The sequence below is a fragment of the Dufourea novaeangliae genome, unplaced genomic scaffold (genome assembly GCF_001272555.1).
Source record: "Dufourea novaeangliae isolate 0120121106 unplaced genomic scaffold, ASM127255v1 scaffold57, whole genome shotgun sequence".
NCBI classification, from domain to species: Eukaryota; Metazoa; Arthropoda; class Insecta; order Hymenoptera; family Halictidae; genus Dufourea; species Dufourea novaeangliae.
In genome coordinates, this window is record NW_015373937.1 from 2,495,155 (window position 1) to 2,523,128 (window position 27,974).

At 29.6% G+C, this 27,974-nt stretch overlaps 5 protein-coding genes across 6 annotated transcripts; 4 read left to right on the plus strand and 1 right to left on the minus strand.

Moving 5' to 3' along the window:
* Positions 1-2,890: 2,890 nt before the first annotated feature.
* On the plus strand, positions 2,891-7,126 carry LOC107185383 (glutathione synthetase-like). The gene is made up of 6 exons (XM_015573048.1): positions 2,891-3,522; positions 3,635-4,041; positions 4,122-4,514; positions 6,226-6,445; positions 6,543-6,900; positions 6,965-7,126. The coding sequence occupies exons 1-6, from the start codon at positions 2,891-2,893 to the stop codon at positions 7,124-7,126; spliced, it is 2,172 nt and encodes a 723-aa protein (XP_015428534.1).
* A 5,021-nt stretch (positions 7,127-12,147) lies between these two features.
* Positions 12,148-17,059, plus strand: LOC107185421 (rabphilin-3A). Its single transcript, XM_015573092.1, has 9 exons — positions 12,148-12,227; positions 12,446-12,584; positions 12,706-13,179; positions 13,518-14,002; positions 14,064-14,227; positions 14,566-14,825; positions 14,912-15,025; positions 15,817-16,240; positions 16,882-17,059. The coding sequence occupies exons 1-9, from the start codon at positions 12,148-12,150 to the stop codon at positions 17,007-17,009; spliced, it is 2,268 nt and encodes a 755-aa protein (XP_015428578.1). The 3' UTR covers positions 17,010-17,059.
* Positions 17,060-17,370: 311 nt separating this feature from the next.
* LOC107185424 (translation initiation factor eIF-2B subunit epsilon) lies at positions 17,371-21,528 on the minus strand. Its single transcript, XM_015573095.1, has 2 exons — positions 20,680-21,528; positions 17,371-18,655 (listed from the first exon to the last, which is right to left on the minus strand). The coding sequence occupies exons 1-2, from the start codon at positions 21,367-21,369 to the stop codon at positions 17,429-17,431; spliced, it is 1,917 nt and encodes a 638-aa protein (XP_015428581.1). The 5' UTR covers positions 21,370-21,528; the 3' UTR covers positions 17,371-17,428.
* Positions 21,529-21,919: 391 nt separating this feature from the next.
* On the plus strand, positions 21,920-24,152 carry LOC107185409 (polymerase delta-interacting protein 2). Its single transcript, XM_015573077.1, has 6 exons — positions 21,920-22,052; positions 22,363-22,518; positions 22,606-22,705; positions 23,218-23,559; positions 23,642-23,847; positions 23,990-24,152. The coding sequence occupies exons 1-6, from the start codon at positions 21,958-21,960 to the stop codon at positions 24,099-24,101; spliced, it is 1,011 nt and encodes a 336-aa protein (XP_015428563.1). The 5' UTR covers positions 21,920-21,957; the 3' UTR covers positions 24,102-24,152.
* Positions 24,153-25,128: 976 nt separating this feature from the next.
* Positions 25,129-27,901, plus strand: LOC107185410 (bleomycin hydrolase). 2 transcript variants are annotated; one of them, XM_015573078.1, is made up of 4 exons: positions 25,129-25,256; positions 26,300-26,616; positions 26,713-27,540; positions 27,686-27,901. In XM_015573078.1, exons 1-4 carry the CDS (start codon positions 25,247-25,249, stop codon positions 27,899-27,901), a joined length of 1,371 nt encoding a protein of 456 aa, XP_015428564.1. In that variant the 5' UTR covers positions 25,129-25,246. The 2 variants fall into 2 exon arrangements, with proteins under 2 accessions (XP_015428564.1, XP_015428565.1); XM_015573079.1 differs by having other exon boundaries at positions 26,303-26,616.
* The last annotated feature ends 73 nt before the right edge of the window (positions 27,902-27,974 follow it).

The following is a 27,974-nucleotide window of genomic DNA, read 5'->3' on the forward strand; positions in this document are numbered from 1 at the left end:
GTAACAATTACATTCACTAGAAATTTTGATAAGAAAACATGCTTATAAAAATTGTTCCATCGAATGTTCAAAATATGTAATTATAAAACTGATTATAATAACAATTGAAGAAAATTATTTATTAGTCATAAGAAAATAATTACTCATATCAGTATCATCTCTTGGTTTGTTTTTTTAGAATGTTTCATTAATTACATAGAATAGTGTAAAATTTAGAGAATTAACAGATAATATTTGTCATGCCATTATTTCTGTAATACTCATTCCAAATTTTATTTTTTCACAATTTTTACTCAAACAATTATTTTTTTTTTCCTTTGTGAAATAAAGGACTGATTTTATAATTCAGTTCAAAAGTAGTTTCAGCACACAATAAAATAAGTTTATATTTCCCACCATATGCAATTAAATTCATTTTGATAAAAATAAAACTGTCATGACAAAGACACGTAATTTTGACTAGTATACAGGAATTTTGTAACATCTGGGACCACTTTAGTGGTGGATCAGAGATACAAAAATATCCTATATTTCTTTGCAGAAATTACATGAACATTAAAAACTAAGTAATTAAAGATTAAAGCATAATGGTCTAATAAAGTGGGTATTTATTGAGATATATACAATGAATGTTTTATTATAAAAGGTGGTTGAACTGTTTACCATTATTGCTGATACAGACATCTAACAGTTTGACAACTGACATATTCACATTTTCTAATATACCTACTTCTGAAACTTTTTGCATGTGCACTAATGATAGTTCTTACATGCTTTCTCAAGTCATCAGTGCTTTCATAAAAATAAATCTTCGATATGTATTTATTAAATTTTCATTATAGCCTCAGATTAAAAAGTTGTAAAAAACGACCGTTACTATTTTCTTCGCGATTCCGATCAATTGCAACATTTCAATTGTTTTTTTACACATCATTTAGTACACAAATGTCCCTAACTTCACAAAAGAACTCAAGTCATTTGGATCAATTTTAAAAAAATTGTTCCATTTTAAAGGGTGTACGCACACTTTTGTTTGGTACTGTAATTAACATATGTAACAAATTTTATTGCTTTAGGGACAATTTTATTCATTTAATCCCATTTCTTTTAAAATATATTCTATAAAATTCTAATTTGGTAACTGTGGGGATGAAAATAAATGCCGTTGTACATTATGTAGACAAACTATTTGTTTGAAAATAGGAATGGGGTGCTTATGATCACACACTTCTTAAAATATACCACCATTCTAGTCTGTATAGTCAGCTAATGATTGTAAGTTACTGAATGATAAATTTAAGTATTTATGTCCATTTATGGTGTGTTCAATAAGTACTATATTTCACACTGCAAGTATCACATGTAATTCCAGGATCATAAAACGATAAAACACAATCTGTTTTAAACAAGTTGATAATAATGACAATTTCTAGCAATCAATAACTTTCTGCCTTTGGTTGTAACATTAAAGGAAAAGTTTGGAGAAAAATAAACGAACTAATGAAGTTATAGAATTTCATTTTAACTGTGAAACACAGTGAAGGTGGTGTTATGGTTTGAGGGTCAGTAGTAGTCATAAGTGAAAATAAATTAGCTTTTATAAATAATACAATAGATTGTTATATGTACGTGCATTCATTACAAAGCAATTTGTTACAATCTCCAGAGTAATTAGTGTTCAATAGTAATTGGATGTTTCATTATAGTAATTCCAAACATAAAAATAGCTATAATGTTTTAAATCGGTTATATCAGTCCCTTCCTCTGCCCCTGAATCACCAGATTTTAATCTAATTAAACATATTTGGATGAAAATGCATCAATGATTAAACAGTTAAAAAAATATAATCAAAAAAATCTTTGAAAAATATTCAAGATGTATAGAAAAACATTTCCGTAGATATTACAGAAAATTTAATTTTATTTGTGTAAAGAAGATTGCAAAAAAGTCAACAAAGTATGAATCATATTTGTAGTATCACTTATTTGAGGTTGTTTTTTTTTTTAATTTATACATATAGTTTTGCATAAGTAAATAAAAGAAAAATCGGTATATTTTTAAAATATGTAATTTTAACTAGTAAATCGATTAATGTCCCTGAAATTATCAAAGCCCTTGTATTTGTTTGAATACTTTAAATTTATGAGATGATTTTTGTAATTAACTATATACATGTTGCTCCCTAAATTTTGCACATTATATAAATAAATTTATATTTTTTGGAAAAGGTCAAAATTATTGAAACATATAGTTTTTAGAGATTATACACGTATTTAAGAAATTTATTAGAAATGAAAAACTGTTTTGTCTGAGAAGTAACGAAGTTCTTTATATTTTGTTACTGTACACTGTATACAGGTATATGGCACATATATGTATAATTTTATACTATACAAATGTTTTTACGTATACATCAATCATTCCTATTAAATTCTAATTAAGGTGGAAATAATTATTATTTAAATAAAATCTATTCTTGAGCAGGTTAGTAATAAAGATATATATTTTGAGGTTAGTTTTAAAACATAACCTGTACATAACACTGTCATTGAAACAGACGTATAGATATAAAAAAGTTCAGTATGCAGAGTAAATATATGATTATAATTACAAGTATATTTGTATTTTTTTAATAATTATTCATTTTGTACATTACTATTACAATATTTAGAAGTGATGAAATTTTCATGTAATAATTTATATACAATATTGTGCACTTGTGTAAACATTAAAAATACATTGTCTACAAAATACCTTGATATAATAACAACTTTTACTTTTGATAGCTGTTCAGTTTTAAACAACGTGGTAATATAGATTCCAGAAATTTAGTAGAATCTGTGATTTGAGATATTACTTATAAAGATCAACAGAAAAGGAAAGTGTACAATGGACTCAATACTTTATTCACCTACTTCGGAAAAAGAATTAGAAGAATTAATAGGAAAAGCAAAAGATTGGGCCCTTATGCATGGAATGTGCATGAGATCAAAAACAAATTTTAATAAAAATATGTTACAATTTGCACCATTTATTCTGCTGCCATCTCCATTTCCTAGAAGAGAGTTTGAGAATGCTTGTCAGATTCAACCAGTATTGAACTTACTTATACATAAGGTAGCCCAAGATTATAACTTCTTAAAAGAAACTTTAGAAGAAACAACAAAAGTTGATAGTTTTACTAGAGATTTATTTGAAATATGTACAATTATAAATAATGAAGGAGGATCAGCACAAAAGATATCTCTTGGCATTTTACGGTCAGATTTAATGTTAGACACAAGTTGTATGAAAGAAGATTTGAATAATACTTGTATACCATATTGTTGTTGGAAACAAGTTGAAATAAATACAATCGCTTCTGGTTTTGGTTGGCTAGGACCTGCTGCAACGAATTTACACAAATATGTATTAAGAGAACTTGGTTATTATGAAAAAGTAAAGAATCTTCCAGCAAATGATGCATTACAAATTATATGTTCAAGTATGATAGAAGCATGGAATGTGTATGGAGATAATGAGTACGTTAATAATTAATTGCATTTTTAGAGTTAAAAATGTTGAGAAATAAAATGGAATATAGAGATTAATATATAAACATAAAGTACTTACTATATGTATAATTGTTTGCAGAGCTGTAATTTTATTTGTCATTGAAGATGTTTCATATAATATATGCGATCAACGTTTCCACGAATTTGAAATTAGAAAACAAAATCCAAATGTCAGAGTGATTCGTCTGAACTTAACACAATTAGCTGCTACTGCAAAATTGGGTACCAATAAGGAGTTGATAGTAGATAATTATGTTGTAGCTGTAGTATATTATAGATGTGGATATGAACCTGGACAATATCACACCAGAAACGAATGGGAAGTAAGATTGTTAATTGAAAGATCATTAGCAATTAAATGTCCTACTATCCAGTATCATTTAGCAGGAACTAAAAAAATTCAGCAAGCTCTTGCAAAGCCAGGTGTAATTAGTAAGTTTCTAAAAGATCAAAAGATATGTGCTGAAATTAAAGAAATATTCACTGGTAAGTGAATTTCTTTTACATGTATGACTAGGATTGTATTATGTTGTTAACAAACCATTGCATTGTACTATTTTGTACAGAGCTTTATACATTAGACTTTAATGAACATGGAAATGCTGCTATTGAAATGGGGATTGCAGATCCACATCGATTTGTACTGAAGCCTCAACGAGAAGGAGGTTCCAATAACAAATATGGATTGGATATAAAATATTTCCTAGAGTCTGTGAAACATAAACAGGATAGGGTAGCTTGGATTCTTATGGATAAAATTTATCCCCCAATTCATAATAGTTATATGGTTAGACCAGAAGACAATATGAACATAAAACCGCAAGAATTAGTTTCTGAGCTAGGAATATTTGGTATTATTATTGCTGATGAAAACAATGTACATGTTAATAAACAGGGTGGTCACATGTTGCGAACAAAGCTAGCTACTGCTAATGAAGGTGGTGTAGCAGCAGGATTAGGTGCATGCGATAGTCCGTTTCTAGTAGATTGGGATATACATACCTAAATAATACTTTTGATAACACGTTATTACTTTATTGTAATTTAGTACCATGCTCGATCAATATGTGTATGATATTCCTATGTACTGCATAATACTTTTATTTGTTCACTGCTAAAATTTTATGAATCTGTAGGAAATGTAATTTCTAGTTTCTTAAGTTAAATCTTCTACAAGTTTCTAAATATTGGATAATTGGTCTTAATATACAAAAACCCATTAAATATGTAGACTACTAGACCTATACATATACGTATACAGGGTAAGGCACCTGACTTAACCACCTCGAATAACTTCTAAATTATGTGTTGTATAGAAAATTATTTCTACAGATGTTACATGGTATCAAGGGAAACATTATGCGGTGTACATGACTTCTTTATAAGTGAAGGCGTTTATGAGTTTTTTTTAAATGAAATGCCCTATCTTTTTCACGGCAGTTCGAAAGAATGAGACAACAGACACCATATTGAGCATCTACTATAACACAGTTGTTGAAGATTAAAATGTTCAACATAATCAATTTTAGCTCTTATTGCTCTTATTGCACCTTATGTATCAGCAAGAGTGAATAAGTAAGAGTACGTGACATGTTGATAAACATTATCAGATAAACACCGTCGTCTTCGCGAATTACTCGGTGACATTAGGATCAAACTTTTCTTAATATCTCGTTAATTATTAGCTTTAGAACAAACAATGTTTAATACTCTTTTACTTGAAAATTAATACTCTTTATAACTGCCATAAAAAAATAGGGATTCCATTTAAAAAAACAAAGTTGACCTTCAAATCTCCTAAATGCCTCCACTTACAAAGAAGTCAGGTACAGCACATAATGTCTCCCTTGATATCATATAACACCTGTTGAAATAATTTTCTATGCCTACAACACATAACTTACAAGTTATTCGAGGTGGTCAAGTTAGGTGCCTCACCCTATATAGTACATAAGTATTACCATGTTATTCCTTTTTAATACAATTTTTTAATATGTATAAATTAAAGATTTTTTCATTGTTTAAGATTTCAAATCATTTCTTGTACCTATAACTACAAAAAATGTTTATCTATTACTTCTAAGAAAATATGATAGTTCTTACAAACTTTCAAGCAAATGATTGCAGAAGGTTTATGTTTAATAAATTGAAAATGTAATAATATATAACACAGTTATAGAATACAGGTAATGGAACTTTATTAATATATATATTTTAATGCTAAGTGCATATTGAAATTAAATTAGATCGGTTAAGATTAAATTAATACTCTATTATAGCAGGTTTTAATCTATAAACACTGTAAAATGAAGACTTTAATCAAATTTAACCCTTTGACTATGGAGGATGTATATGTACATAGATATCATGTCATTTGAATGTTTTAGTTAAAGTGGGCTTTAGTCAAAGGATTAATAATATTATTATAATAAAATCCTTAACATAAGCATTGGGTTTCTAGTAAAAAAAAAATATATATATATATATATATTAAATTTCTGACAATTTCTTTTGTTATTTTGTGAACTTTTGTTTATCTTCATAATTTCAAATACTAAAGAAAATAACAGTATGCATGTAATAATACTGATATGAGATAGGTAACATTACATTAGAAAATTAGTAAATATTAAATTAGTTTGTCGTGCTTCATTTAAATTGTGTTTACAGCTTTACCAGATGTTATACATGCAACGGCAAAATATGAAGTAGAATTTGAGCCAAGAGAAATCTTCTTTTTTCGAGAGGGCACTATAGTTATTTGGAATGTTACTGACCTTGAATGTGGCAACATACTGAAGTTTCTAAAGCAATATCAAGATAATCCATATTCAGATTATAGCATTCAATCAGAAAGTGAACTGATGACGTACAGCTATGCAGATAGCGGGTAATAATATAAAAAGCTTTAAAATTTTATATCATTATTCAAATTTAAAATTAATTTTTGTATACTTTATATTATCGTTTCATGTAATACCCTACAGGAAACAGAGTCATATAAAGAATGGAAATATTATGTTAACAATAAATGCAACAAAGCTAGATAAATATACATTTTCAAATGCAATGGCCCAATCAGTTAAGTTGGGTACATGGGAAGCATCGTTAGATAATTACATAGACTCAATTGAATTTGTTACTGAAGATTTAAAATTGGGCAGAAAGCTTAGAATGACTCAACAGGAAGTATTAAAAAAACAGGGACAATTATTTGCATTACGCCATTCAATTAATTTAAGTTCGGATTTATTAGATACCCCTGATTTCTACTGGGAAAGAGAGGACTTGGAAACTTTATATCAACAAACATGTTCATATTTTAACATTACAAAGCGTACAAGAGTAAGTTTTAACATCATAACTGAATTTATTATATATCATGTAATTATTTCATTTTATTACACAGGTTATAAATGAAAAAATTAACCATTGTGTGGAGCTTGTAGGAATTCTATCTACCCATTTAAGTGACCGTCATCATATTCGTTTAGAATGGATGATTATTATTCTTATCATGGTTGAAGTTGCTTTTGAAACGTTACATTATATTGATAGATATTTTTCTTAACAATCTATATAAAACAACTGCAAACACCATTGGTGAAGTAATGCTACTAATATGATGTCCTTATATATAGAAAGATTGTATATATGTATGTATTACAAATAAAGTTATGCAATTTTGTAGTTGCATGTTCCAAATTTTTAATACAATATGTTATGTAAGTCAGTTCATTGTACAAGATAAATTCTTAGTTATTGACCACATACTTGTTGGCATTTTTAACTACGTATTCCTAATCTATAATTATTTAAAGTGTAAACTATTGAATTAGAAATATCAATAATGGTATTAACTAAAATTAAAAATATGTTTAGTAATATATTCCTGACGATTATATCTTTATAAAATCGAAAAATTAACTGTAGCTTTTGAAATGCAATTTCCTTAATTCTTAAAGTGTATAAAAGGGAAAGGGTTTATTAAAATTCAGTTGTCTTTATCTTTTACACGTGTACGCAAGATGTAGGCGACCCGAACGGCTGCAAAGCGTAACACGTCAATACCTACGATATAGTACAAGGACACCTATATTGTATTCCTCAATCCTCTACCTAAACCGACTAAACTAATGATTATTAATATGTACATAATTGAAAGAAATTACGAGCAAATTTATTGTGACTTTAGATAATAATTGTTAATTAAAGTCTCTATTAAACGCGATATTATTTTTTCAATACCTTTTTATCTGAAGATCGAGTTTTTATGTATGAAACTCATCGAAAGATATTCTTTTCTCCTTGTGTAAATGTTTTTTTTATTCTTATTAATTATGTTAATTAATTGAAAATATGTAATGACGTACATTTATATGTGTTCTATTTTTTAAATCGTTCATTAGTTGAAATCAAAACGAAGGATGCATACTATTTATATAAAATACTGGTTATATCTATGTTGGTAAATTTTTCATACATGATTTAGTTACAATAATTATTACACTAAGTGTATATTTTGTTAATAATTACTGATTTCGTATTTATTTACATATAATTTGTAAGCCATGCATAAATTAAATTATTAGGATCAAAATGATTCAAAATATTCGAATTGTTATTGTTCAACAGTCTTCTTTGCTTCATTAAGAATACTGTGCCTTAAATCGATTTTTGCCACCTTACGCAAAATTTCAACTTATGTACTTGTCTTTATTTTCCTTTTATTGAATGTCGTATTTATCAAATTTTTGTTACATGGTCTACCGAGGGCGGATACTTTATACCCTCCTAATAAAACCTTATTGTCTTACGAGTAGTGATGGGTAACCAAGTCAGATTCAAGTCGACTTCAAGTCGGGACGGAGAGAACCAAGCCGATCAAGTCAGATTAGACGCCGGACCTCGGGCCTTCGGCGAGGGGAGAAGAGTTTCTATTAGTTTTTGAATTTCTTTTAAATTCTATGAAACAATAGTTACGTTCTCGGGTAAGGAGATATTTTTAAACAATATCTAATTTCTTCAGAATTTTTAAGTAATTATTTTAGCGCGAATTCACAAAATGACAATATGGTGGGTACAAAGTACTCTCTCCCCTCTGATATTTCGTTGGTTAAGATTCAACAATGTCATCTCAACTAATTGTAAGATGGAACTAGTCATATCATTGTTTTTCATCCCTGACTTTAAATGACCTTAAACAGCCATCAAGTTCAAAATTCGTAACAGTTGTTTTCATGCAATCGAAAAGCAACATGTACATATTACTCTGTTAGAATATCAATGTAATTAACAACAAAGAAACTATTTTGAACGTTTTTAAACGGAATACTGTTAGTTCCTCGCCAGTCTTCCAATTAGTTAGGATACGCCCAGTAATAATAATGTATACGCTGTGCGTAAGTATTATTGCCAACGAATTTTCTAGCTACATCCCTGTGAATCGTACGCATGCCACACGCACCCCTGTTGCGCCAGTATTGAAAGAGAAGTGGAGTCGTGGGCTAGCTAGTTCCTCCTGCGATAATAGCACCCACTTGTCGGCCAGCTGATAGCGTGGCAAGTACAGTTCTGTTCCCGTTCGTTCCTCCACGCGATACTTTTACATCCTGCAAACTGTTTCGTGATCAACACCGGTATCAGCATTCTCGACAACGTACTATCCAATGCTCTGGAACTGTACAATTAACGCTCCAAGTGATTGTTTATTTGCTGTTAACTGAAGCCCGCATGACCGAAGAAATCCACGTATCTCGTAAGTAGACTTCTGCTGGATTATTTTAAACTACCTATCCTTCTATTTATAAAACCAATATTCTCGATACTTCTGCCTTTGTTAACGCTTGAATAACAATGAAAGTAGCGGTATCAATTAACAAAGTCCAAGGCCTCACATCTCTAAGTCTCTCGATCCGTGTTCGTTCGTTTAATTCTTCGAAAAACATCAAAGTCGATTTCACTCGATTCGAATCGATCGCAACGAAATAACAGATAAATTTTCGGTTTTTTTTTATGTTTAGTAGTTATGTTACTACTTCGCATATGCTACAATGAAAATTGAAGTAAGATGGCAGTTCACTTTAATAATAGATTAAATTTTACGTTAATTAAAGTACATGGAGTTCGAGGATACGCGTATGTACTTTCTCTTTAAATAAAATAGTAGATAATTATCCGTCGATTGAAACGTTTGCAGTGTAACAAGTGTATGTAAGTTATGATGGTACGCCGCGTCACAAGCTTCTGCGATTGATCGCCCTTCAACGTAGGACTTTCGCGCTCATTTTTTTTTTTCTATCACAATACGATTGCCACGCGTCCGAAGCGAGTGGTCCCTCCCCTCCTAGTCGGTTTCCACCTTTTTTCCCTCCCTTTTACAGTGACTTTTGCACTGAACCCATGTACGATACAGAAATTTGTCCAGTTACAATAGAAAATTAAATACTACAATGGACTTTTTGTTTCCTTTATTACTGGTATACGCATATGTTTGCTCAATATCGGTCATTTTAAAGAGAAATTCTTCACCATGACTTAGGATTATTATTTCACTTGCTTCGAAAATACAGTTTCCTTCCCCCTTTAATTTATTAATATATATTACGTTTGTATTCAATATGTTCTCCCCTCATTTTCTAAATGTAAAAGTTTCATGTCATGTAATAAGAAAATAAGGGTCGTTGCAAGAAACATTAAAATATCGATTTTATGTTCAAATATAGGCAGTCTCCCTTCAACAACTTGAATAATGTAGGAATAAAAGCGGATACTTGTTGCGCGTCTATTTTGAGCGGAAGCTGTTCTTTCGAACTATGTATATCTTTCCTTGAATACAAACGTTAAATACGCGTATGTGTTGTTAGATTAAAAACCGCAACGCTACGTTCTTCATTAGTCTCACAACGACAATTGGACTGTTTTCCCTGTATGATTCGTACTGATAGCGTACGTGATCTAATTAAGATTCTCATAAGGACAAATATAATGTTATTCCAAAAATAAGAAAAAGAAGTGGAACTTTCACATCCGTTTATTTTCATTCTTTATATGTTAGTATATGTACATATCCCCAAACTGACATATTAATGTTTCATTCATTATTCTCATACATTAATTTCATTTGACAAATTTTTTATAAATAAATAAATTATATATACCATACGGGGCAAGAGATATTACACTCTATGAAGGTAGAACAGATTGTACTTGGTTAATTAAATTAATATTTAATAAAGTAAAAAAAGTTAGCGTATTGTATTTTCTTCATTTCTCGAATTGGGATTGTACTGTTATACAGAGATAACTCAGGTCTGGTAATGTCGGATCGGGATGTCAAGAATTTGGTCAATTTTGTATGTTACAAGAAGAACGCGAAGTTGTGAATAACGTGGATGGTAGAAATTCCAGTTGTATGTAGGACAGAGGAAACGGTCTCACGGCGAGGAAATAGTGCCTGCGACGGTCAATGTTAACGAATAGAATCTAATGGAGGAATTGATTCAGACAGAAGCATACAGGATGTCTCAACTAACTTAATCAACTCGAATAATGACTTAACGGTATACTTTTGGTTTACTTTTTTTTTAACGGTATCAAGGGATACTACTTATAAGGTACGTCCTTTTTTTGTGGGTGGAGGCATTTCAGAGATTTCAAGGTCACCTTGATTTTTTTTTAACGGAATGATCTACTTTTTGCACCATAGATCGATGGAATAGCAAATTCTCAGTAGAAATGTGTTGGCCTTACACCCTAGCTAAAAGTTAACGAGATATTTATAAAATAATTGCTGCCGGATTGTGAATACGTATTAAAAATTATTTTGTAAATATCTCGTTAACTAATAGGTTTAGGGCGTATGAAGGTCAACACATTTTTACTCAGATTTTAATACTCTATCAATCTATGGTACAAAAAATAGGTCATTTCGTTAAAAAATTAAGGTGACCTTGAAATCTCTGAAATGCCTCCACCCACTAAAAAAGGACGTACCTTATAAGTAGTGTCCCTTAATGCCATTTAAGTTCCACGCCACAAAATTTTCATAAAGTGTACCGTTAAGTCATTATTCGAGGTGATCAAGTTAGCATAGACACCCTGTATACTATAAGTTTATTTTATAAATGAAAATCCATTACATGACTATTGCTAAAAAATTATAAAATTTAATTTCACGTAAAAATGAAGACATTATCGTTCTCGCTTATTTTCCTTAATACTCTCTATTACTTTATAGTTTATATCATGTTGAGTTTGTTAATTTAATTTAAATTAACCGAGGAATGGTTCAATATTTTAAATAATTGTTTCAGCTCTCTTCTTAATAAAGTTTTTCATTAAATGAAGACATATTTCGGGAAAAATGTATACCTATTTATTAAACGAAGAAAAAATATAGAGTTTTACAACTTGCAAAAACAATAATAGCTTATTAGTTAAGTTTCATCATTTATTAATATATATTTATGTATTTCATGATTTTTCTTTAATTTCTTCTTGTATTTTTTTCATTTTTTATAGGCTGAACTTCATTATACAATGTTCAGAGTACATTTCAAATGATCTAAAAGTTTTGATAATCTAAACACAATGGACATCACAGTAAAAGATCCAGGTAGAGGAACCAGGTGGGTTTGTCCAAACGATCGACATTTGGCATTAAGAGCGAAGTGAGTACAAATATATTTAAAACATGTGTGTATTAATAGAACCCGTATCTGATAAATATACGTAGTTAATTAAAATTTTTATATTAAAATCAATATTATTAAAATTTTGGCATAGTATTTTTGATCACAATAATTAATATAAAATCTGCAAAATTCATTTTTATGCCAATTTAAATGATGTAACTCTTTCGTATAATTAATACAATTGGAATAATTAGGTTGCATACTGGATGGTCTGTGAAGACTGGTTCTCTAGATTCAAAATGGGGTAATTACTGTAGTTCCTATTCTACTGGTTCAAATCGTTGTGCACAATCATTTGTTCTTAACGAAGAAGAGCAACAAGCAATCATACAGGTACATATATTAAGTAACATCAGAAAAATTAAAGCAGAATAGTTCATTTCGAAGGTCTTAACAATAACAAACATATATAATACAGTAGCTAACATACTAAAATATAAATCAAATGTGTTAGGTCATTCAAAGGGCTGAAGCATTAGACTTGTCAGAACAAGAACGGATTGGCAGATTAGTAGAGAGATTAGAAAACATGAAACGTAATGTTTGCATAGTCACTGGAACAAGAATGAATGAGAGAAGAAGCTGTGGCAGTCGCTGCTCTACCAGCACACACTGTGTATGTTCTTGTGCTCTATGCGGTGAAAAATTTGGTGCTGTACTAGGTGCAACACCAAATCTCTGCAAGGACTGTCGCAAGTACATATGTCAGAAATGTGGCATAGAAACTACTGAACTTAATTCAGCATTTCCGAATTCTTCCACAAAAGGTGTATTAGAGAAAACAACTATGCAACGAATCGTTAGACGTTCAAATAACAATCAGAGACAATTTCTTTGCCGAATATGCGCAGAGACGAGAGAAATATGGAAAAAAAGCGGTGCTTGGTTTCGTAATGGAATGCCAAAATATATTTTGCCTGAAAAAAAGGTAAGTCAGTGCAAGCTTTACGAGAATGAACAACAGAAAAACATAAATTGAATGTAAGAAGCCTTAAATTAATTTGAAGTAAGCAAATTATTTGAAATGAAGACCACCCACAGGTGGCTTTGAGATAATATATTCATCATTAAAATGATAAGATCCTTATGGAAGTAAAAATATATCGATCATTCTATTAATTTTTAAGATATGAAAACAAACATAATTCTTACTTTATTGTTCTATGGGCTGACTTGTCATTGCGTATCAATAGTCTGTCTACATAAAATCAGTTAATGATTTTTAAGGATTTGAGTAATAAATATATTGATATGTTTAAAAACCAGGAACGGGGATGGTCGCGAATTGGTCGCAAACAATCATCTTGGATAGTTGGAGGAAATAAATCTCTGGAGCCTATTGAACCACAGGATTCTTCTTCTGACGATGAAGTGACGCGACTTTCACCATTTTCCAATTCTGCACAATCAACCAGCAGCGTCTCAAAAACATCGCCAGGACAACGGTCCAATGATCTATCACCATCAAACAATCGTGAAGAATGTTCAGATCAATTAGATAAGTCTACTCTTTCCATCGCATCCCAATGTAGTCGAGTTTCACCAACTGCTTCAATAACAAGCTCACGGTTGCGATCAAACGGTAAAACCATTAACGATCCTCAAATTGAACAACACGTGTCGTTCGAGGATGAAATTGTCGATGAAAAAAATAAAAAATTTGACAATCCTAATGGACTGAACGATGATACTCGTAGAATGGAGTTTAATTTATACGATCGTTTAAAAAGCTCTCAGGTACAGTCTCCCAGGTACGTAAGAATAATAAACAAAAGAGTAGAAATTTAGCTGATATCAATTAATATATTGCAGACTGAATGCGTTAATGAGTCCAACGACACAAGGAACGACAATCATTCCAATGGAACAAATTCTAGAACACATGGATCAGGACGGAAGTCAATCTTGCTTAAAAAGGGAGAACCCTCGCAGCAACAATCAAATCGACTTATCACGTCTACAAACGCCGGAACACGGTAAGTTTGTGATATTAATTACAATAAAATTAAAAGAAAATATGTAATCATAGAACAAACAATGCAGGAACATAATTGCTTGTGTACATAATTTAATATGTTAGGTCATTCAAAAGTCCCAGACCACCCTATGGGAAGAATACATTTTATAACTTATCATTACTTTATGAATGGATTTAAAAGTATACGGTATTATTTTGGCTTTATCATTACTGTTTAAGAAGTATTTTAATTTAGTGTCCAAGTAAACCCCAAAATAGACTATGGTTTCATGTATCCATAAATAAATTTTATAAAAGTATTACTTTAAAATATTCTAATGATACTATGTTAACTAGAAACGGAGCAAAGCTATGGAACTCTAGAAGTCTCCTTGCGATACGACCCAGCAGTTCAGTGCCTACAATGCAAAGTGGACCGAGCACGAGGTTTACGACCAATGGATATTCATGGTCTCGCCGATTCGTTCTGCAAACTCAACATATTGCCAATAGACGCAGTTACGACGACGAAACGTCTTCGAACAAAGACTGTTCACAAAACTCGGGATCCAGTATACAACGAGACGCTAAACATTTATGGAACGATGGAAACCGACGTACGTACAATGGACATTTTTTGTATCATTATGCCAAATGTCTTGATGAGTTGAAATGTAAGAAATTAATGATTGTTCGATAACAGATATGGAATGGCAAAGCACTACACATTCTGATTCTCCAAGACGATCCATCAGGTCAAGATTTTCTAGGAGAAGCGAAGTTTCCCCTACAAATTCCATTACAAGATCATTATCCAGTAAGTATAATTAATTTTCTTTCTTCTTGACATTATATATTGAATAAGAATGATTTAAACGTGAATTATTTAAAACATTAGTTATTGCTAATTTATTACTTGCAAGAGAAGTTTACAATCAATACAAGCACTTTTTCTTAAATGAAACCTCTGAAAAATGTAGAGTATGACACATATAAATAAAACACAGAATATGGGTTCCAAGACTGTCATACGGGAGGCCTGGATTTAAATTCAGATAGAACCATTTACTTTTTACTTTTTTGACAATTGATGAATAATTTTTGTAGTCTCTTTTGTTTATGTTGTGTGTTAAATAAACTTGAATTTTGAATAATATTTTGAAAAAATGACGATCCTTCTCCTATTTACTATAGGTAAATGAGAGTTTCATATAACAAATTTAACAAAGGAAACATCGTTGATTATATTGCTAAAACAGCTCTTAGAAATGAAGGAATTATTTTATTTATGACAAGAAACGTTAGTACTTAATACTTAGTGTTTTATTTATGCATAGCTGTGCATAAGGTTCTATAAAAAAGTACTCCCATCTCGATTGCAGATTTTGCTTTGTTAGCATTACCCAATAGTTGTCACATACTCGCGTTTAAATATTGTAATTATTTTTTCTTGCACATTTAATACTTAAATGTTATTCATATGATTACGTATCATAAGCACAGCAATTTCTCTAATTATTATTTTATCGTGCCTTCAATTTTTCGAGACGGCCGACTTTACTTACATTATTGCAGACACTAAGATATAAGAGCTCGACATTGGCATAGGTGGACAATGAAGAAGCAGCTTGGGGTGTATTTTCCAGTGGACGGGGAGAGATTCAAGTGGGTCTAAGTTATTGTACAAAACGCAGAGCACTGATGGTTATGGTTCATCGAGCTACAAACCTACTTCCAATGGATAGTAATGGATTTTCCGACCCATTTGTCAAGTTGTGCCTTATAGAAAGTGTGATAAACAATCATAAACAACGTGTCTTCGACTATTCAACTGCACGTATCAGATGCAGAAAGTTAACCTCTAGAAAACTCACAGGCCGCAATTCACACAATACAACAATCAAGTGGAAAACTCTGAACCCAGAATGGAATGAAGAATTCATTTTCAGTACACGATTGACAGATCTTATGAGACTTACATTATATCTTACAGTGTGGGACAAGGATTTTGGAAAAAGTAATGACTACCTTGGTAATAGCAAAAAAATATAATGTATTTAATATATTAAGATAGAGGATGTTCATTAATTAGATGATTTCCTTAAGGAAGGCAATTGAGGAAATAAAATGAAGTACAAATAGTTCTAATATCATATTAAATATGTTCCAATAAATATAGCAGTTATTTTTACTGAGAACTAATCTTTACATGCAGTAAAACAATTATTATTTTAATGCATAGCATAACATTCTAATGCTACAATGGTAAAACTTTAATACCTTTTATCATATTAAATACACATTTCTAAAACATTTTTTCTACAAGGAGACTATTCAATTAACAGACATCCAGATTTAGAAAAAAACTAGTAGAACAGTCGGGGCAAATCTGATTTATAGCAGAAAATACATAACAAATGTACCATACATTTCAAATGTTTTTTGGAAGAAACTTTCTAGAATTTGAGATGATTTGTTTTGGTAACATTTATTATTAAACTACATAATGCAGAATAATGTTCAAAATGTTGTTCATAATAACAACATGCAATTTCAATAACATGGTTATAAATGTTCACATTTGATCCTCCAAGAAACAACACATCATAAGGAAAAGTGTATTGTATATTACTTGATATTATGTCACATTAATGAGTTTCTTATTTTATTTAGGTGGACTTGAATTAAGTTGTAACAGCAAAGGAGCAAGATTAAGACATTGGATAGATGTAATTAAATTTCCGGATCATAAGCATAGAACTTGGCACAACTTAACAGATATTATCTTGCCCACAGAATAATGATACAGTTTTTTAAACATATTACTTAAAACATTTCAATAAAATCTGTAATCTATACACATCATAATATATAAAATAATTTATTTACACTTGATCCGCATCATTGCTCAGTGTACTATCATAAGAATCAACTGATACAATAATAAAGATATTACAATATACACAATGATTTCATTTTGCTTCGTTTTTAATTATGAATTATTATGTAATACATATATTACAATAATTTGCATGTAATTACAATTCAGTTTATGGTAATTCAGTTAATGTAAACCTCCTAATTTTATACATTTATGATTATATTACATGAATACTTCGCTTTTAACTTAATAAACTCTTTCATTATTCAAATAGTGTATGTCTAATATGTGTGTTTTTATACATGTTTTTATCAGAGTATCTTTATTTTCAGTCTGCAATTATTCATCATCTTCACTTCCACTAGTATCTTCTTCAGCTTCTTCCAGCCATTTAATAAACGGTCGTATTACAGTTCTGACATTACTGTTTTGAAACTCATTTATACTTTTATCATTGGATCTGTACCATTCTAAAATTTTTTCTTCTGATAATACATCTTTATCATAAAAAACATGTAACAAATGCTTTAAAAACGGTAATAATTCTTGAGTTGTACTAGCAACCTCTTCTACTGCACGTAAACAATCATCTTGAGCATCTTCTGTTTTCACATAGTTTAAAATAATTGGATGAAAATAAATTATCATAATTTTTAAGTTTTTCTGATAATTTTGATTATCTACAGCTTCTTTCTTTTCTGAAAGGTAATGGAAAGGCAAGCTTAATATAGCTTTAATGACATTATATGTTACTTCTCTCATGGATACATTATATGCATATCTTGATGAATTTATCTCTAAAATTAAGTTTTCACAATTAAGCCTATCTTGAAAACCTCTTAATAGACTATCAATAACTTCAGATAGGAACATATTCGTGTCATCTGGAGCTGGTGAATTGCATTCAGAACCTTCATCGATACTCGTCATATCTGTAGAATAATCATCACATTCCATTGTGTGATGATCGTTAAAAAACTGAAAATCATTATCAACATCAATTTCTGATATATTTTTTATATTAATTGTATTATCTTTCGATTCTAAAATAGAATCAATATATTCCATGTGAGCATCAGTATTTGTTCCAGGACATAATATACAACCATTTATATGTGTGGCCTGTTTAATAACACATTTTGGAAATACTATAGTGTTTGTAATAGTACAATTATCTCCAATTTTTATATTGGATAGTATATAAGAGTTCTTAATGGTTACATTACAGCCTACTAAACAATTGTCACCAATAACAGATCTTGTAACAGACGTATCATTCCCAAGTATACTGTTTTGACAGATCACACTGTCTTCCTCTAATGTACACCCCTTAGCAAGAGAAGCATTTCTATGTTTATAAGTGCTTCTTGGCATATGAATAAAATGAATGGAATTCGGAGTAAATGGAAAACTATGCCGGTTTAAAATATCACGGTTAAGAGTCTGGTATGCATTCCACGACACAATTGGTAGACTATAGTCTTCAGGATTCATTTGCTGCCAATAAATTCGGGAATTTAAAATTTCTTCATTCATCAGCACTCCTCGGATAAAATCTTCCATTGTCTATTAGTAACATATAAAATTGCAGTGTATACTTATTTGATATGATGTTATACAGAGTGATCAATTTTAATCAATCTCCAGGAATATAAGTGACATTATTGACAATATCAAATAACGTTTTAGATGTAAACTGGAATATATTCAAAAAGGGCAATACAAATTAAATCCTTGTATACAGCAGCAATTTGAAGCAACTGAAGTTCATTATCATATTTTTAAACAAAATTGTCCAGATTGCCTTGTAATATGTGGAATCTATTGCAGAAAATAAATTCGATACTCAAAAATGATCAAAAAGGTCATATAAACATACATATAGAGTGTCCATTTAAGAACTTCAAATCTAAATATCTCGAAATCAACGCATTTTCGGGAAAGGTGTCGCATACAACAATCTCACGGTTTCAAGGGGGAAATACAACTATCTTATTTATTTTTTATTTGTTGAGCGTCTTCAAAGTTATTTGAAGGACCACTTTCGTTTTTCAAATAAAAACCCATATTTCTTATTTTACGAGAAAATAGAAGAAACGTTTGTATGGGTCATTTTTTTTATCAGACTTCATCTTAAAAATATATTTAATAAAATAAAAATTTGTTTCAGTTTCGTTGGTCTCAAAGTAGAGGAAAAACTTTTTTGACTATTTCCAGGCCCCTATTTAATCCCTGAAGTGACTTCCACATATTTACAGGATATTCTGCACATTTTTTTGCATGCATAGTGTAGTTTCAGAAAACATAAAAATTGCGATTTTTATTTGCTTAGGTCATTCAAGGTTACTTCTTCAATTAACTCAAAATAAATGTTCAAAACATCAGCTATAAACTTGATTCTCAAAAGAATGCTCACTGTGTGAGAGATCTTGAAACAATTTCAATAATTTAATTTAAATTGTACAACTATACTAACTTGTACTTTATTAGGTTTATTAATTTCACTTTTCTATGCAATACAAAGATGATTCCTACATAAATAAGTATTTTGAATGCTTGTTAAAAAATCATGTAATAATTAGTAAATGATCGATTGATGTAAATTATTATCATCTTGCTTGAAACTACAAGATTACAAGTACAGAAAATTTTTAAAAGAAATTCAATTCTTGAATTGAGAGTTTTATTAGGATTAACATTTTTATTAATTGTACTATAAATGCATAAAATCCACAGTCTACTGGTAACTTTGAAAAACCTGAACATTTTTAGTTATAATCAAATTGTCTACAGCACATAACCACCTCACTGACTTTTTTTTATCATTAGTATCGTTATTATAATTCCCACAAATTAATTAAGGTGAGATACTCTGTATATGACAAATTTTATGAACTGTATATTCAAGTCAATATACATAAAACAAACGTTTGTTAAATTATTTGTTATAAAAAAATTCAATTAATTGTTTTCAAAAGTTGAAAACTTTTTAGATAAATATGAGATATATTTTGAAAGGCTTGGAAATATAACACTTGTTTAGTTTTTAAAACTACTAATAAAGGACTAATAACACTAACATAAACTTTTATAAATTACTTATGGGAAAATACCACAATGAAGACTTGAAAACATTGTTTATTCTTCACATTGTCATAGTAATCAATATTGTAAGAATATATTCCAGAAGCAATACCCTATTGCTTCAGTAATATATTCTTACAATATTGGAATACATTCATACAAATACAATATATAATTTTGATTTTTCTTTCTCAGAGTTAATTTTATAAACTCATTAATTAGATATGTTACACTTCATGAAAGTAGTTTTCACGTTGGGTTAAAAGATTAAAGGTTTTATACCTTGTAAATTTGAAATGTAAAGTGTAACATGATAATCAGTGATCACTGGACCTACATGCAATGGTACATAGTAATGTTATGTTTCCAAAAAAAATAAAAAACATCCTTCAAAGTTAACACATTTAACTTAATAGATTTTCACTTAGAACCTAATAGTAAACAATTTTATTCAACTATCATTGTGGTAATTTCCTTTAACAAGAAACTGTACTTGAATAACTTACTTGAAAATCAAAATTATCTGAGAATAATGGAAGTACAGAAGGTGAACATAAATAAACATGAGTATCCATAAAGCACGTATTAATCTCAATCTCACTATGGTCCAGAAACCAATTTAATTCTAATTTCACCTTCTTCTCATCAGTCCTTAATTTATCATAATGTAGAACCTTCTTATTAGTTTTATCAGAAACTAATAGAAATGTTTCCTTTTTCAACAATGAATCATTTGTCGAACCAATGTTTCTCATTAACATGGTCATTGTTGCTCCTTTATCTTTTTCAAGCTTTCCACGATGAACATTTAAAGCACTCGTGAGATCTGCATTAATAAAAGCATCTCCTCGCACAAGTATAAAATTTGCACGAATGGTACCTTTTGTATCAATATCTCTAAGTGCATCACCCAAAGATCTGCATCCTTCTGATATGATCAAAGAAACTGATATTCTCGACCACTTTCTCTCATTTATGTAAGCTTTTATTAACTCTATATGACTGCTACAATAAAGGAACAATTCTTGTATTCTAGATTTAATAAGGGTTTCCATTAAGTAATCTAGAAGTGGTACATTTATAATTGGCATTAAAACACTTGGAAATATATCTTGCACGGGTGTTAAGTTTGTCACAAAATCATCCGCAATAACTACGGCTTGTATGATGTCTTTTTTCCCCATTTTCATAACCATTAGTATGTTTTCAGTCTTTAGAATTCTTGAACTACATGGAGCATATTATTTGATATAGGTTATAAATGAATGTTTGAATAGTATCTTGTTCCTTTTGTTTAAGTATAACAAAAATTATATTTACTCATAATTGCCTTTATTGTATCTTCTCCATCTGTACACTTCTAGTAGATATTTAATTTCATTTATAACTTTTCAAGTGTAACAAAAACCTTTGTAACGTGTGTATTCATTAGAGATGGCCTGTGACCCCGTGTGACTCGTCGGCTATGCTTCGTGTCCCTCGCCAATAAACTGAGTTTACACTCCGTTCCCTTATTCCTATGTCCATGGGTTGAAACTACATAAATAGTAACTAGTCGATAGCAGTCGATAGTGCCCATTACTACTCTGTCAAGTAGAATATTCTCGTCATGAAAATTCGTCTTTACGTTAAGTGCGCATATATGTAAACAGAACGTGTAACGTATATTATTGTAACGTAGTCGGTAAAAAGCTTGAGAAATTTCAAGGAAACACTGTCATGTATTTTCAATTTTGTGATGCTCAAATTAAATTAATAACTCTACTTCAGTAATATAAAAAAGTATGGAACTTACGCGAAACTTGGTTACTTGCAAATTGAAATGTTACCTTCTTAAAATACCGAAAAAGTCTTGTCTGCATCACGTAAGACATATCAGGTGATGTAAATTTTATTGAAACTAAATGTTATTAATGTAATGGTTGTAGGAAAAGTCGTAAATATGCATTACTGCTGTTTTATAAAGTGTAGTTAGATGTGACATTTAATTAAAATTGGAATTGTGTTATCTCTAATTTTGAGCCAATAGCTGTCTTTCTTTATAGATTTTCTACTTATACGTTTTTAATGTTTATTTTGGTGTATTTATATGAGTAACAATATGTGAAACAATTCTTTTTTCAAATTCATAAAATGTTTCCTGTTTAAAAGATGAGATTACAATTTCAAAAACTATGTTTGCATTCTAGATTGGCTGAAGTAGGAAAGTTAGAAACACCAAAATTGCAAGGAAAATATGAAACTGGTCAACTAATTTTACACAGAGTATTCGGATACCGTGGTGTAATATTATTTCCATGGGTCGCAAGAATTTATGATAGAGATATTCCAAATAAAACAGAGGAGTAAGTGTAATGTATTAATTTACATTATGATAAAAATAATTCATTACTATGAACAGTATAATTAATTAAATTATTATATGGTTTTAGAAATACGAGTGATAATTTTAATAGTGTGGAAAAAGAAGTAATAGGTAGAACACATATATTTTACCAAGTATTAATCGATCAAAGAGATTGTCCTCACATAGTAAGTCTATTAAGGTTAATGTGTCTTAATGAAGCATGTTATTATTTAGTCTAATCATTATCTCAAAATTTGTTTAATTCGCATAAGTAATACATTATCACATTCCATTTGTGTTTACATATTAAGTGATAATATTTTTACACTTTACAAATTAATTTACATTTTAATAATTATTATAGATGTTAAATCAACTGGCCATTTGAAGCTATTCTTTAGTAAAAGCTTCATCCACTGTCAGGTACTACCTGTATACAACAAAGTATCTGCTATGGATATTCTAATAATCTTCTATATTACAACATTTAGGAAAGTGGCTTTGAATGACCAATTGATTTAACTTTTTGTACTCCAAGTATGCCTCTAAATGAAGGAAAGTGGTGGTAGCACTGTTGTATTTCAAATTATAAAAGAATAATATAGTACTATAATTTTATACAACTACTTGCTCTAAGCAATATTTGTACAATTCATTGAAAATCTACGTTATTTAAATTTTATATTTGTATATGTAGCGTGCCCAAACAGAAGCTGTAACATTTTTGGGAAATCAAGAAAGTAGTCGCAGTTTGTATGCAATACCAGGGTTAGATTATGTTGCTCACGAAGATGTTTTACCTTACACAACAAATGAAAAGATGGCATTGCAACATGAACTTTTTGATAAATTTTTAATGTATAAATCAGATCGAGATCCATGCTTTGTTGCACAAGAAACTCTTAAGGCATGGCAAAAGAAGAATCATCCATGGTTGGAATTATCAGATGTACATAAAGAAACTACTGAAAATATTCGTGTTACTGTCATACCCTTTTATATGGGTTGTAGAGGAAGTCAAACCACAGCCGTACATTGGGTACATATTACAGCAAGCAATATATCAGGTATACATTAATACAAAATTTTTATAATAACAGTATAAAATATATATTTCATAGTGGCGATACTGTATTCGTTTGGAAAACTTGGGTGATCTGAGTGTACAGTTACGTGAGAGACATTGGAGAATATTTAGTCTTTCTGGGACTTTAGAAACTGTTAGAGGTAGAGGTGTAGTTGGCCAAGAACCAGTTTTATCAAAAACTTTACCTGCCTTTCAGTATAGTAGTCATGTGAGTTTACAAGCTGCAAGTGGCCACATGTGGTGTGTATCTTATTATTTAGTATATTTACATTTGATTGAAAAATATTAGTATTAGAATACGAGATCTTAATGGTTAAATTAAAATTTTTAAACAATGACGGTTAAAATACAATACTATTTTCAAAAAATTATATTGTTTTAGGGGTACATTTAGAATGGAAAGAGAAGATGGATATGCGTTTGATTGTAGAATTCCACCTTTCTCTTTGGAATCAAAAGCAGAAGAACCACCTTCACCAAACGTAAGCTCATGATTAAATTTTGTAATTTTAAATGTGAACTGATTGTAACTGAGTTTTTTTGAAATCTGCTGAAAATTTACCAATAATTAAACCTAAATTTACTTACATAGTAATATCTATGGTATTAACTATACATTTATGATATTGACATATTATGAATAGAAGTTAAGCTACTTAAATTTCATGAAACAACAAAATTTATGAAAACTGACTTCATGAAGTTATTTTATCAAAAATTGATTATTACAAGCACCGAAATAAAATATAATATAAATACAGTTGTTTTTTTTTGTAATTACAATCGTAGTATTAGTAAAATATATGTAAGTACATACATACATTATATGATTTTTCATAACCTATGAGTGTAAAGTTGACTAGAAGTTAATAAATTTTATCTATGAACAAATTTTCTAATATGTTCAAGTACCTAGTTGACATTAATGAATTCCTATTATCCTATTATTTCATTCGTATTTCTTAAATTGAATTTATGCATTTTTTTTTATTAATTTAATGAAACTGATTAAAGAAATTGAATTACAAATGTATGATCACGCGGAATGTAGAAAATTTAAGGCATACTTTTACATAAAATTAAATAGTTAAAACTACTCCGAATTTTTTGGAATTACAATCTCCCTTATTGAGAATGTGAATGACTAAAAAATATGTTTTAGTTTGTCATAAGTACATAATTTAGAATGAATTATTATAAAAACATTTTAACTTCACATAACATTAAATACGTCAATCTTATTTTAAATTGTTTCAAAAACATATGAATAATTCATTGTCCCATTACACATTGCGTTCAAAAAAGTTTTGTGTTTCATATGATTTCATACATCTATGGAAGCCCCATTCATTCACTACCGGATATTAATACCATGCCATGCTTTTTGATTGGTTACGGTGGTAGCGCTTAAATTACTTGAATTGGACTATAATCTAGATATGAGTAATGTTTAAATACCTTTAGTAAAGTTCATGAACTCGGGTGTGATGTAGACAAAATTATCATTCTTATCATGTCTATCGAATGAATGTACACAGTAGAAGTGATATATCTTCACGATTCCTAAGTTCTGCATGTTGTTGGTAAAAACCGTCACTGAATCCGTTACAGCTGAAGCGACAAGAATTCACACGTCACGATGATTGCCTGTGAGTTATGCTTTTACTTATGTTTGTATTTTCAGTTTTGATGATTATTTTTTACATATTTGTAAAAATATTTGTAACAAATATAATAGAATCCTTTCAAGAATTTTGTTTAGCCACTCCCTATTCTTATTCACTATTTTGTAAGACACTTTCTATTTGTACAATATTTATTTTTCAAGATAGTCAAACATGATTATTGCATGGGTAGTATGCATTTATGTAGCAAAATAAGTAATCATCCAATTACTTTCTTGAGATACATATATATTATCCTTTAAGTCTTGTATAATTTCATGAAATTAAACACAAATTAACAACAATACTATTTATATATTTATGTACTTATGTATAATTTTGAAATGTAAAGTTTTAGCAGTAAATTCCATTTAAGAAGTATTATTTTTACCGCAAATTCCTACTATTGCATTGTGTGCATTATATATTTTAATGCAAAACAAATTTTTAGTATTTTAATTTTAATTTAATAGGTGTATCAAGTGTTTCGCATTCTACATTATGGTTATCTGACTTATACACTTGTTTCCTATATCCTTATATTAATGAAATTACAATTATAATTCATTTACACTATTTATGTATAGTATAGTATTGTATTATAAAATTGTAATATATGAATCATGTGATTACTATTACTATGCTGATAAATAACCTTAAAGTTTGTTTTTCATTTTTGTATCCAAATTTTGATACATGTGACTCATTTCATGAATTTCAAGAAAAATACATGAAAAATGTGTATCATTTTCTGGAAAGATATTACATATAAAAAAAAATGTAAAAAGAACATGAATACTTTATTACGTAGTATATAATAAATATAAATATTTTATTATAGTTTGAGTTTTTATTTTATTTTTAATGTATTAAAGATTTGAACAGGAGAAATAAATTCACAATTTAAATTTACTTAAATATCGGTTTGATAATGGAAAGTTGTTTATTGCCCCTAAGTAGATAGAATTAGAATTTTAAATATTCCTATTTTGCTGAAACTATAAATATGTTATTATTTTTTCTTTAAGCAGCAGGTGTTCTTACGCCAGAAGTTTTAAGTCAGTTACGTGCCAAATTTTATGAAGATAGTCGCAATAGCTTGGCACAAAATGTATGCACACGAGCAAATCTTATAGAAGCTTGTGTTTCACGAAAAGTTTTAGAAGAGTCACAACATGTTTTCACTCATAAGATTGAAACAGAAGGGAAGCCTTTGACAAATCAAAAACGTTCTGGACGATGCTGGTTGTTTTCTATTTTAAATGTTATAAGACCAGCCTTTATGAAGCAACACAATTTGGATGAGTTTGAATTTAGCCAAGCCTATTTGTTTTTTTGGGATAAGGTTAATGTTGTCCATTGTTAATATTTTAAGATAACATTTCGCATAACATCTTTATAAAAATATTTTATGTTTATAAATATATTCTTTATTTTATAGGTTGAACGATGTAATTATTTTCTGCACAATATCATAAAGACTGCTAGGCAAGGTGAACCTGTGGATGGTCGCTTAGTATCATTCTTATTGAATGATCCAGTTTGTGATGGAGGTCAATGGGACATGATTGTTAACCTTATAAACCGACATGGTCTTGTTCCTAAAGTCTGCTTTCCTGAATCATACAACTGTGAATTTAGTTTCAATATGAATAGTATCTTGAAAAGTAAACTGAGAGAGTACTCCAAAGTACTCAGAGATATGGTATCTAATTGGGCAACGGATGAAGAATTAAAAAATAAAATTCTAGAACAAATGGTTGTAATTTATCGAATAATTGGTATTTGTTTAGGCATTCCTTCAGAAACAATCACTTGGGAATACTATGATAAATCAAAGAATTACAATTGTATCGGACCAATTACACCAGTGGAGTTTTATGAGAAATATGTGAAACCATATTATAATGTAAATGATAAGATTTGTTTAGTAACAGATCCAAGGCCATCCAACATATATGGAAAACTTTATACAATAGATTGTTTGGGTAATATAGTGGGTGGAAGACCAACGTTATACAATAATCAGCCACCTGAATTATTAATGAAATTATGTGCAGAAAGTATAAAGAAAAATGAACCTGTATGGTTCGGATGTGATGTAAACAAACGGTTAATAGGCAAACAAGGTATTCAAGACATGAGGGCGTATGATTATAAATTGATGTTTGGAACAGATATACAAGTCAACCTTACAAAAGCAGATAGATTGCTTTATGGAGATTCTATGATGGTTCATGCAATGGCGTTTACGGCAGTTGCAATTGATGTAAGTTATTAATGTTTTATGAATTTGTATTTACAAAAATATATTAACATTTATCAACTTTATGTCATGTACAATTCATACATATAGTCTAATGTTGTTAATTGTATGAACGATATTTTGTAAGATAAGATTCTTTCTTTTACAGAATGAAGGCAAAATTAAAAAGTTCCGGGTAGAAAATTCTTGGGGGGACGATCAAGGACAGAAAGGATATCTATTATTAACAGCTGAGTGGTTTTCTGAATTTGTCTTTGAAGCAGTCATTGATAAAAAATTAGTACCTGCAGATGTATTAGCAGTGTTTGAACAAGAACCTATTGTCTTACCTGCATGGGATCCTATGGGTACTCTTGCTCATTGATAGTAATGTAAGCTTAAACATTTAAAGATGAAATTTTTTAGTTAATAAAAGAACGTATGAAGTATTTAAGATT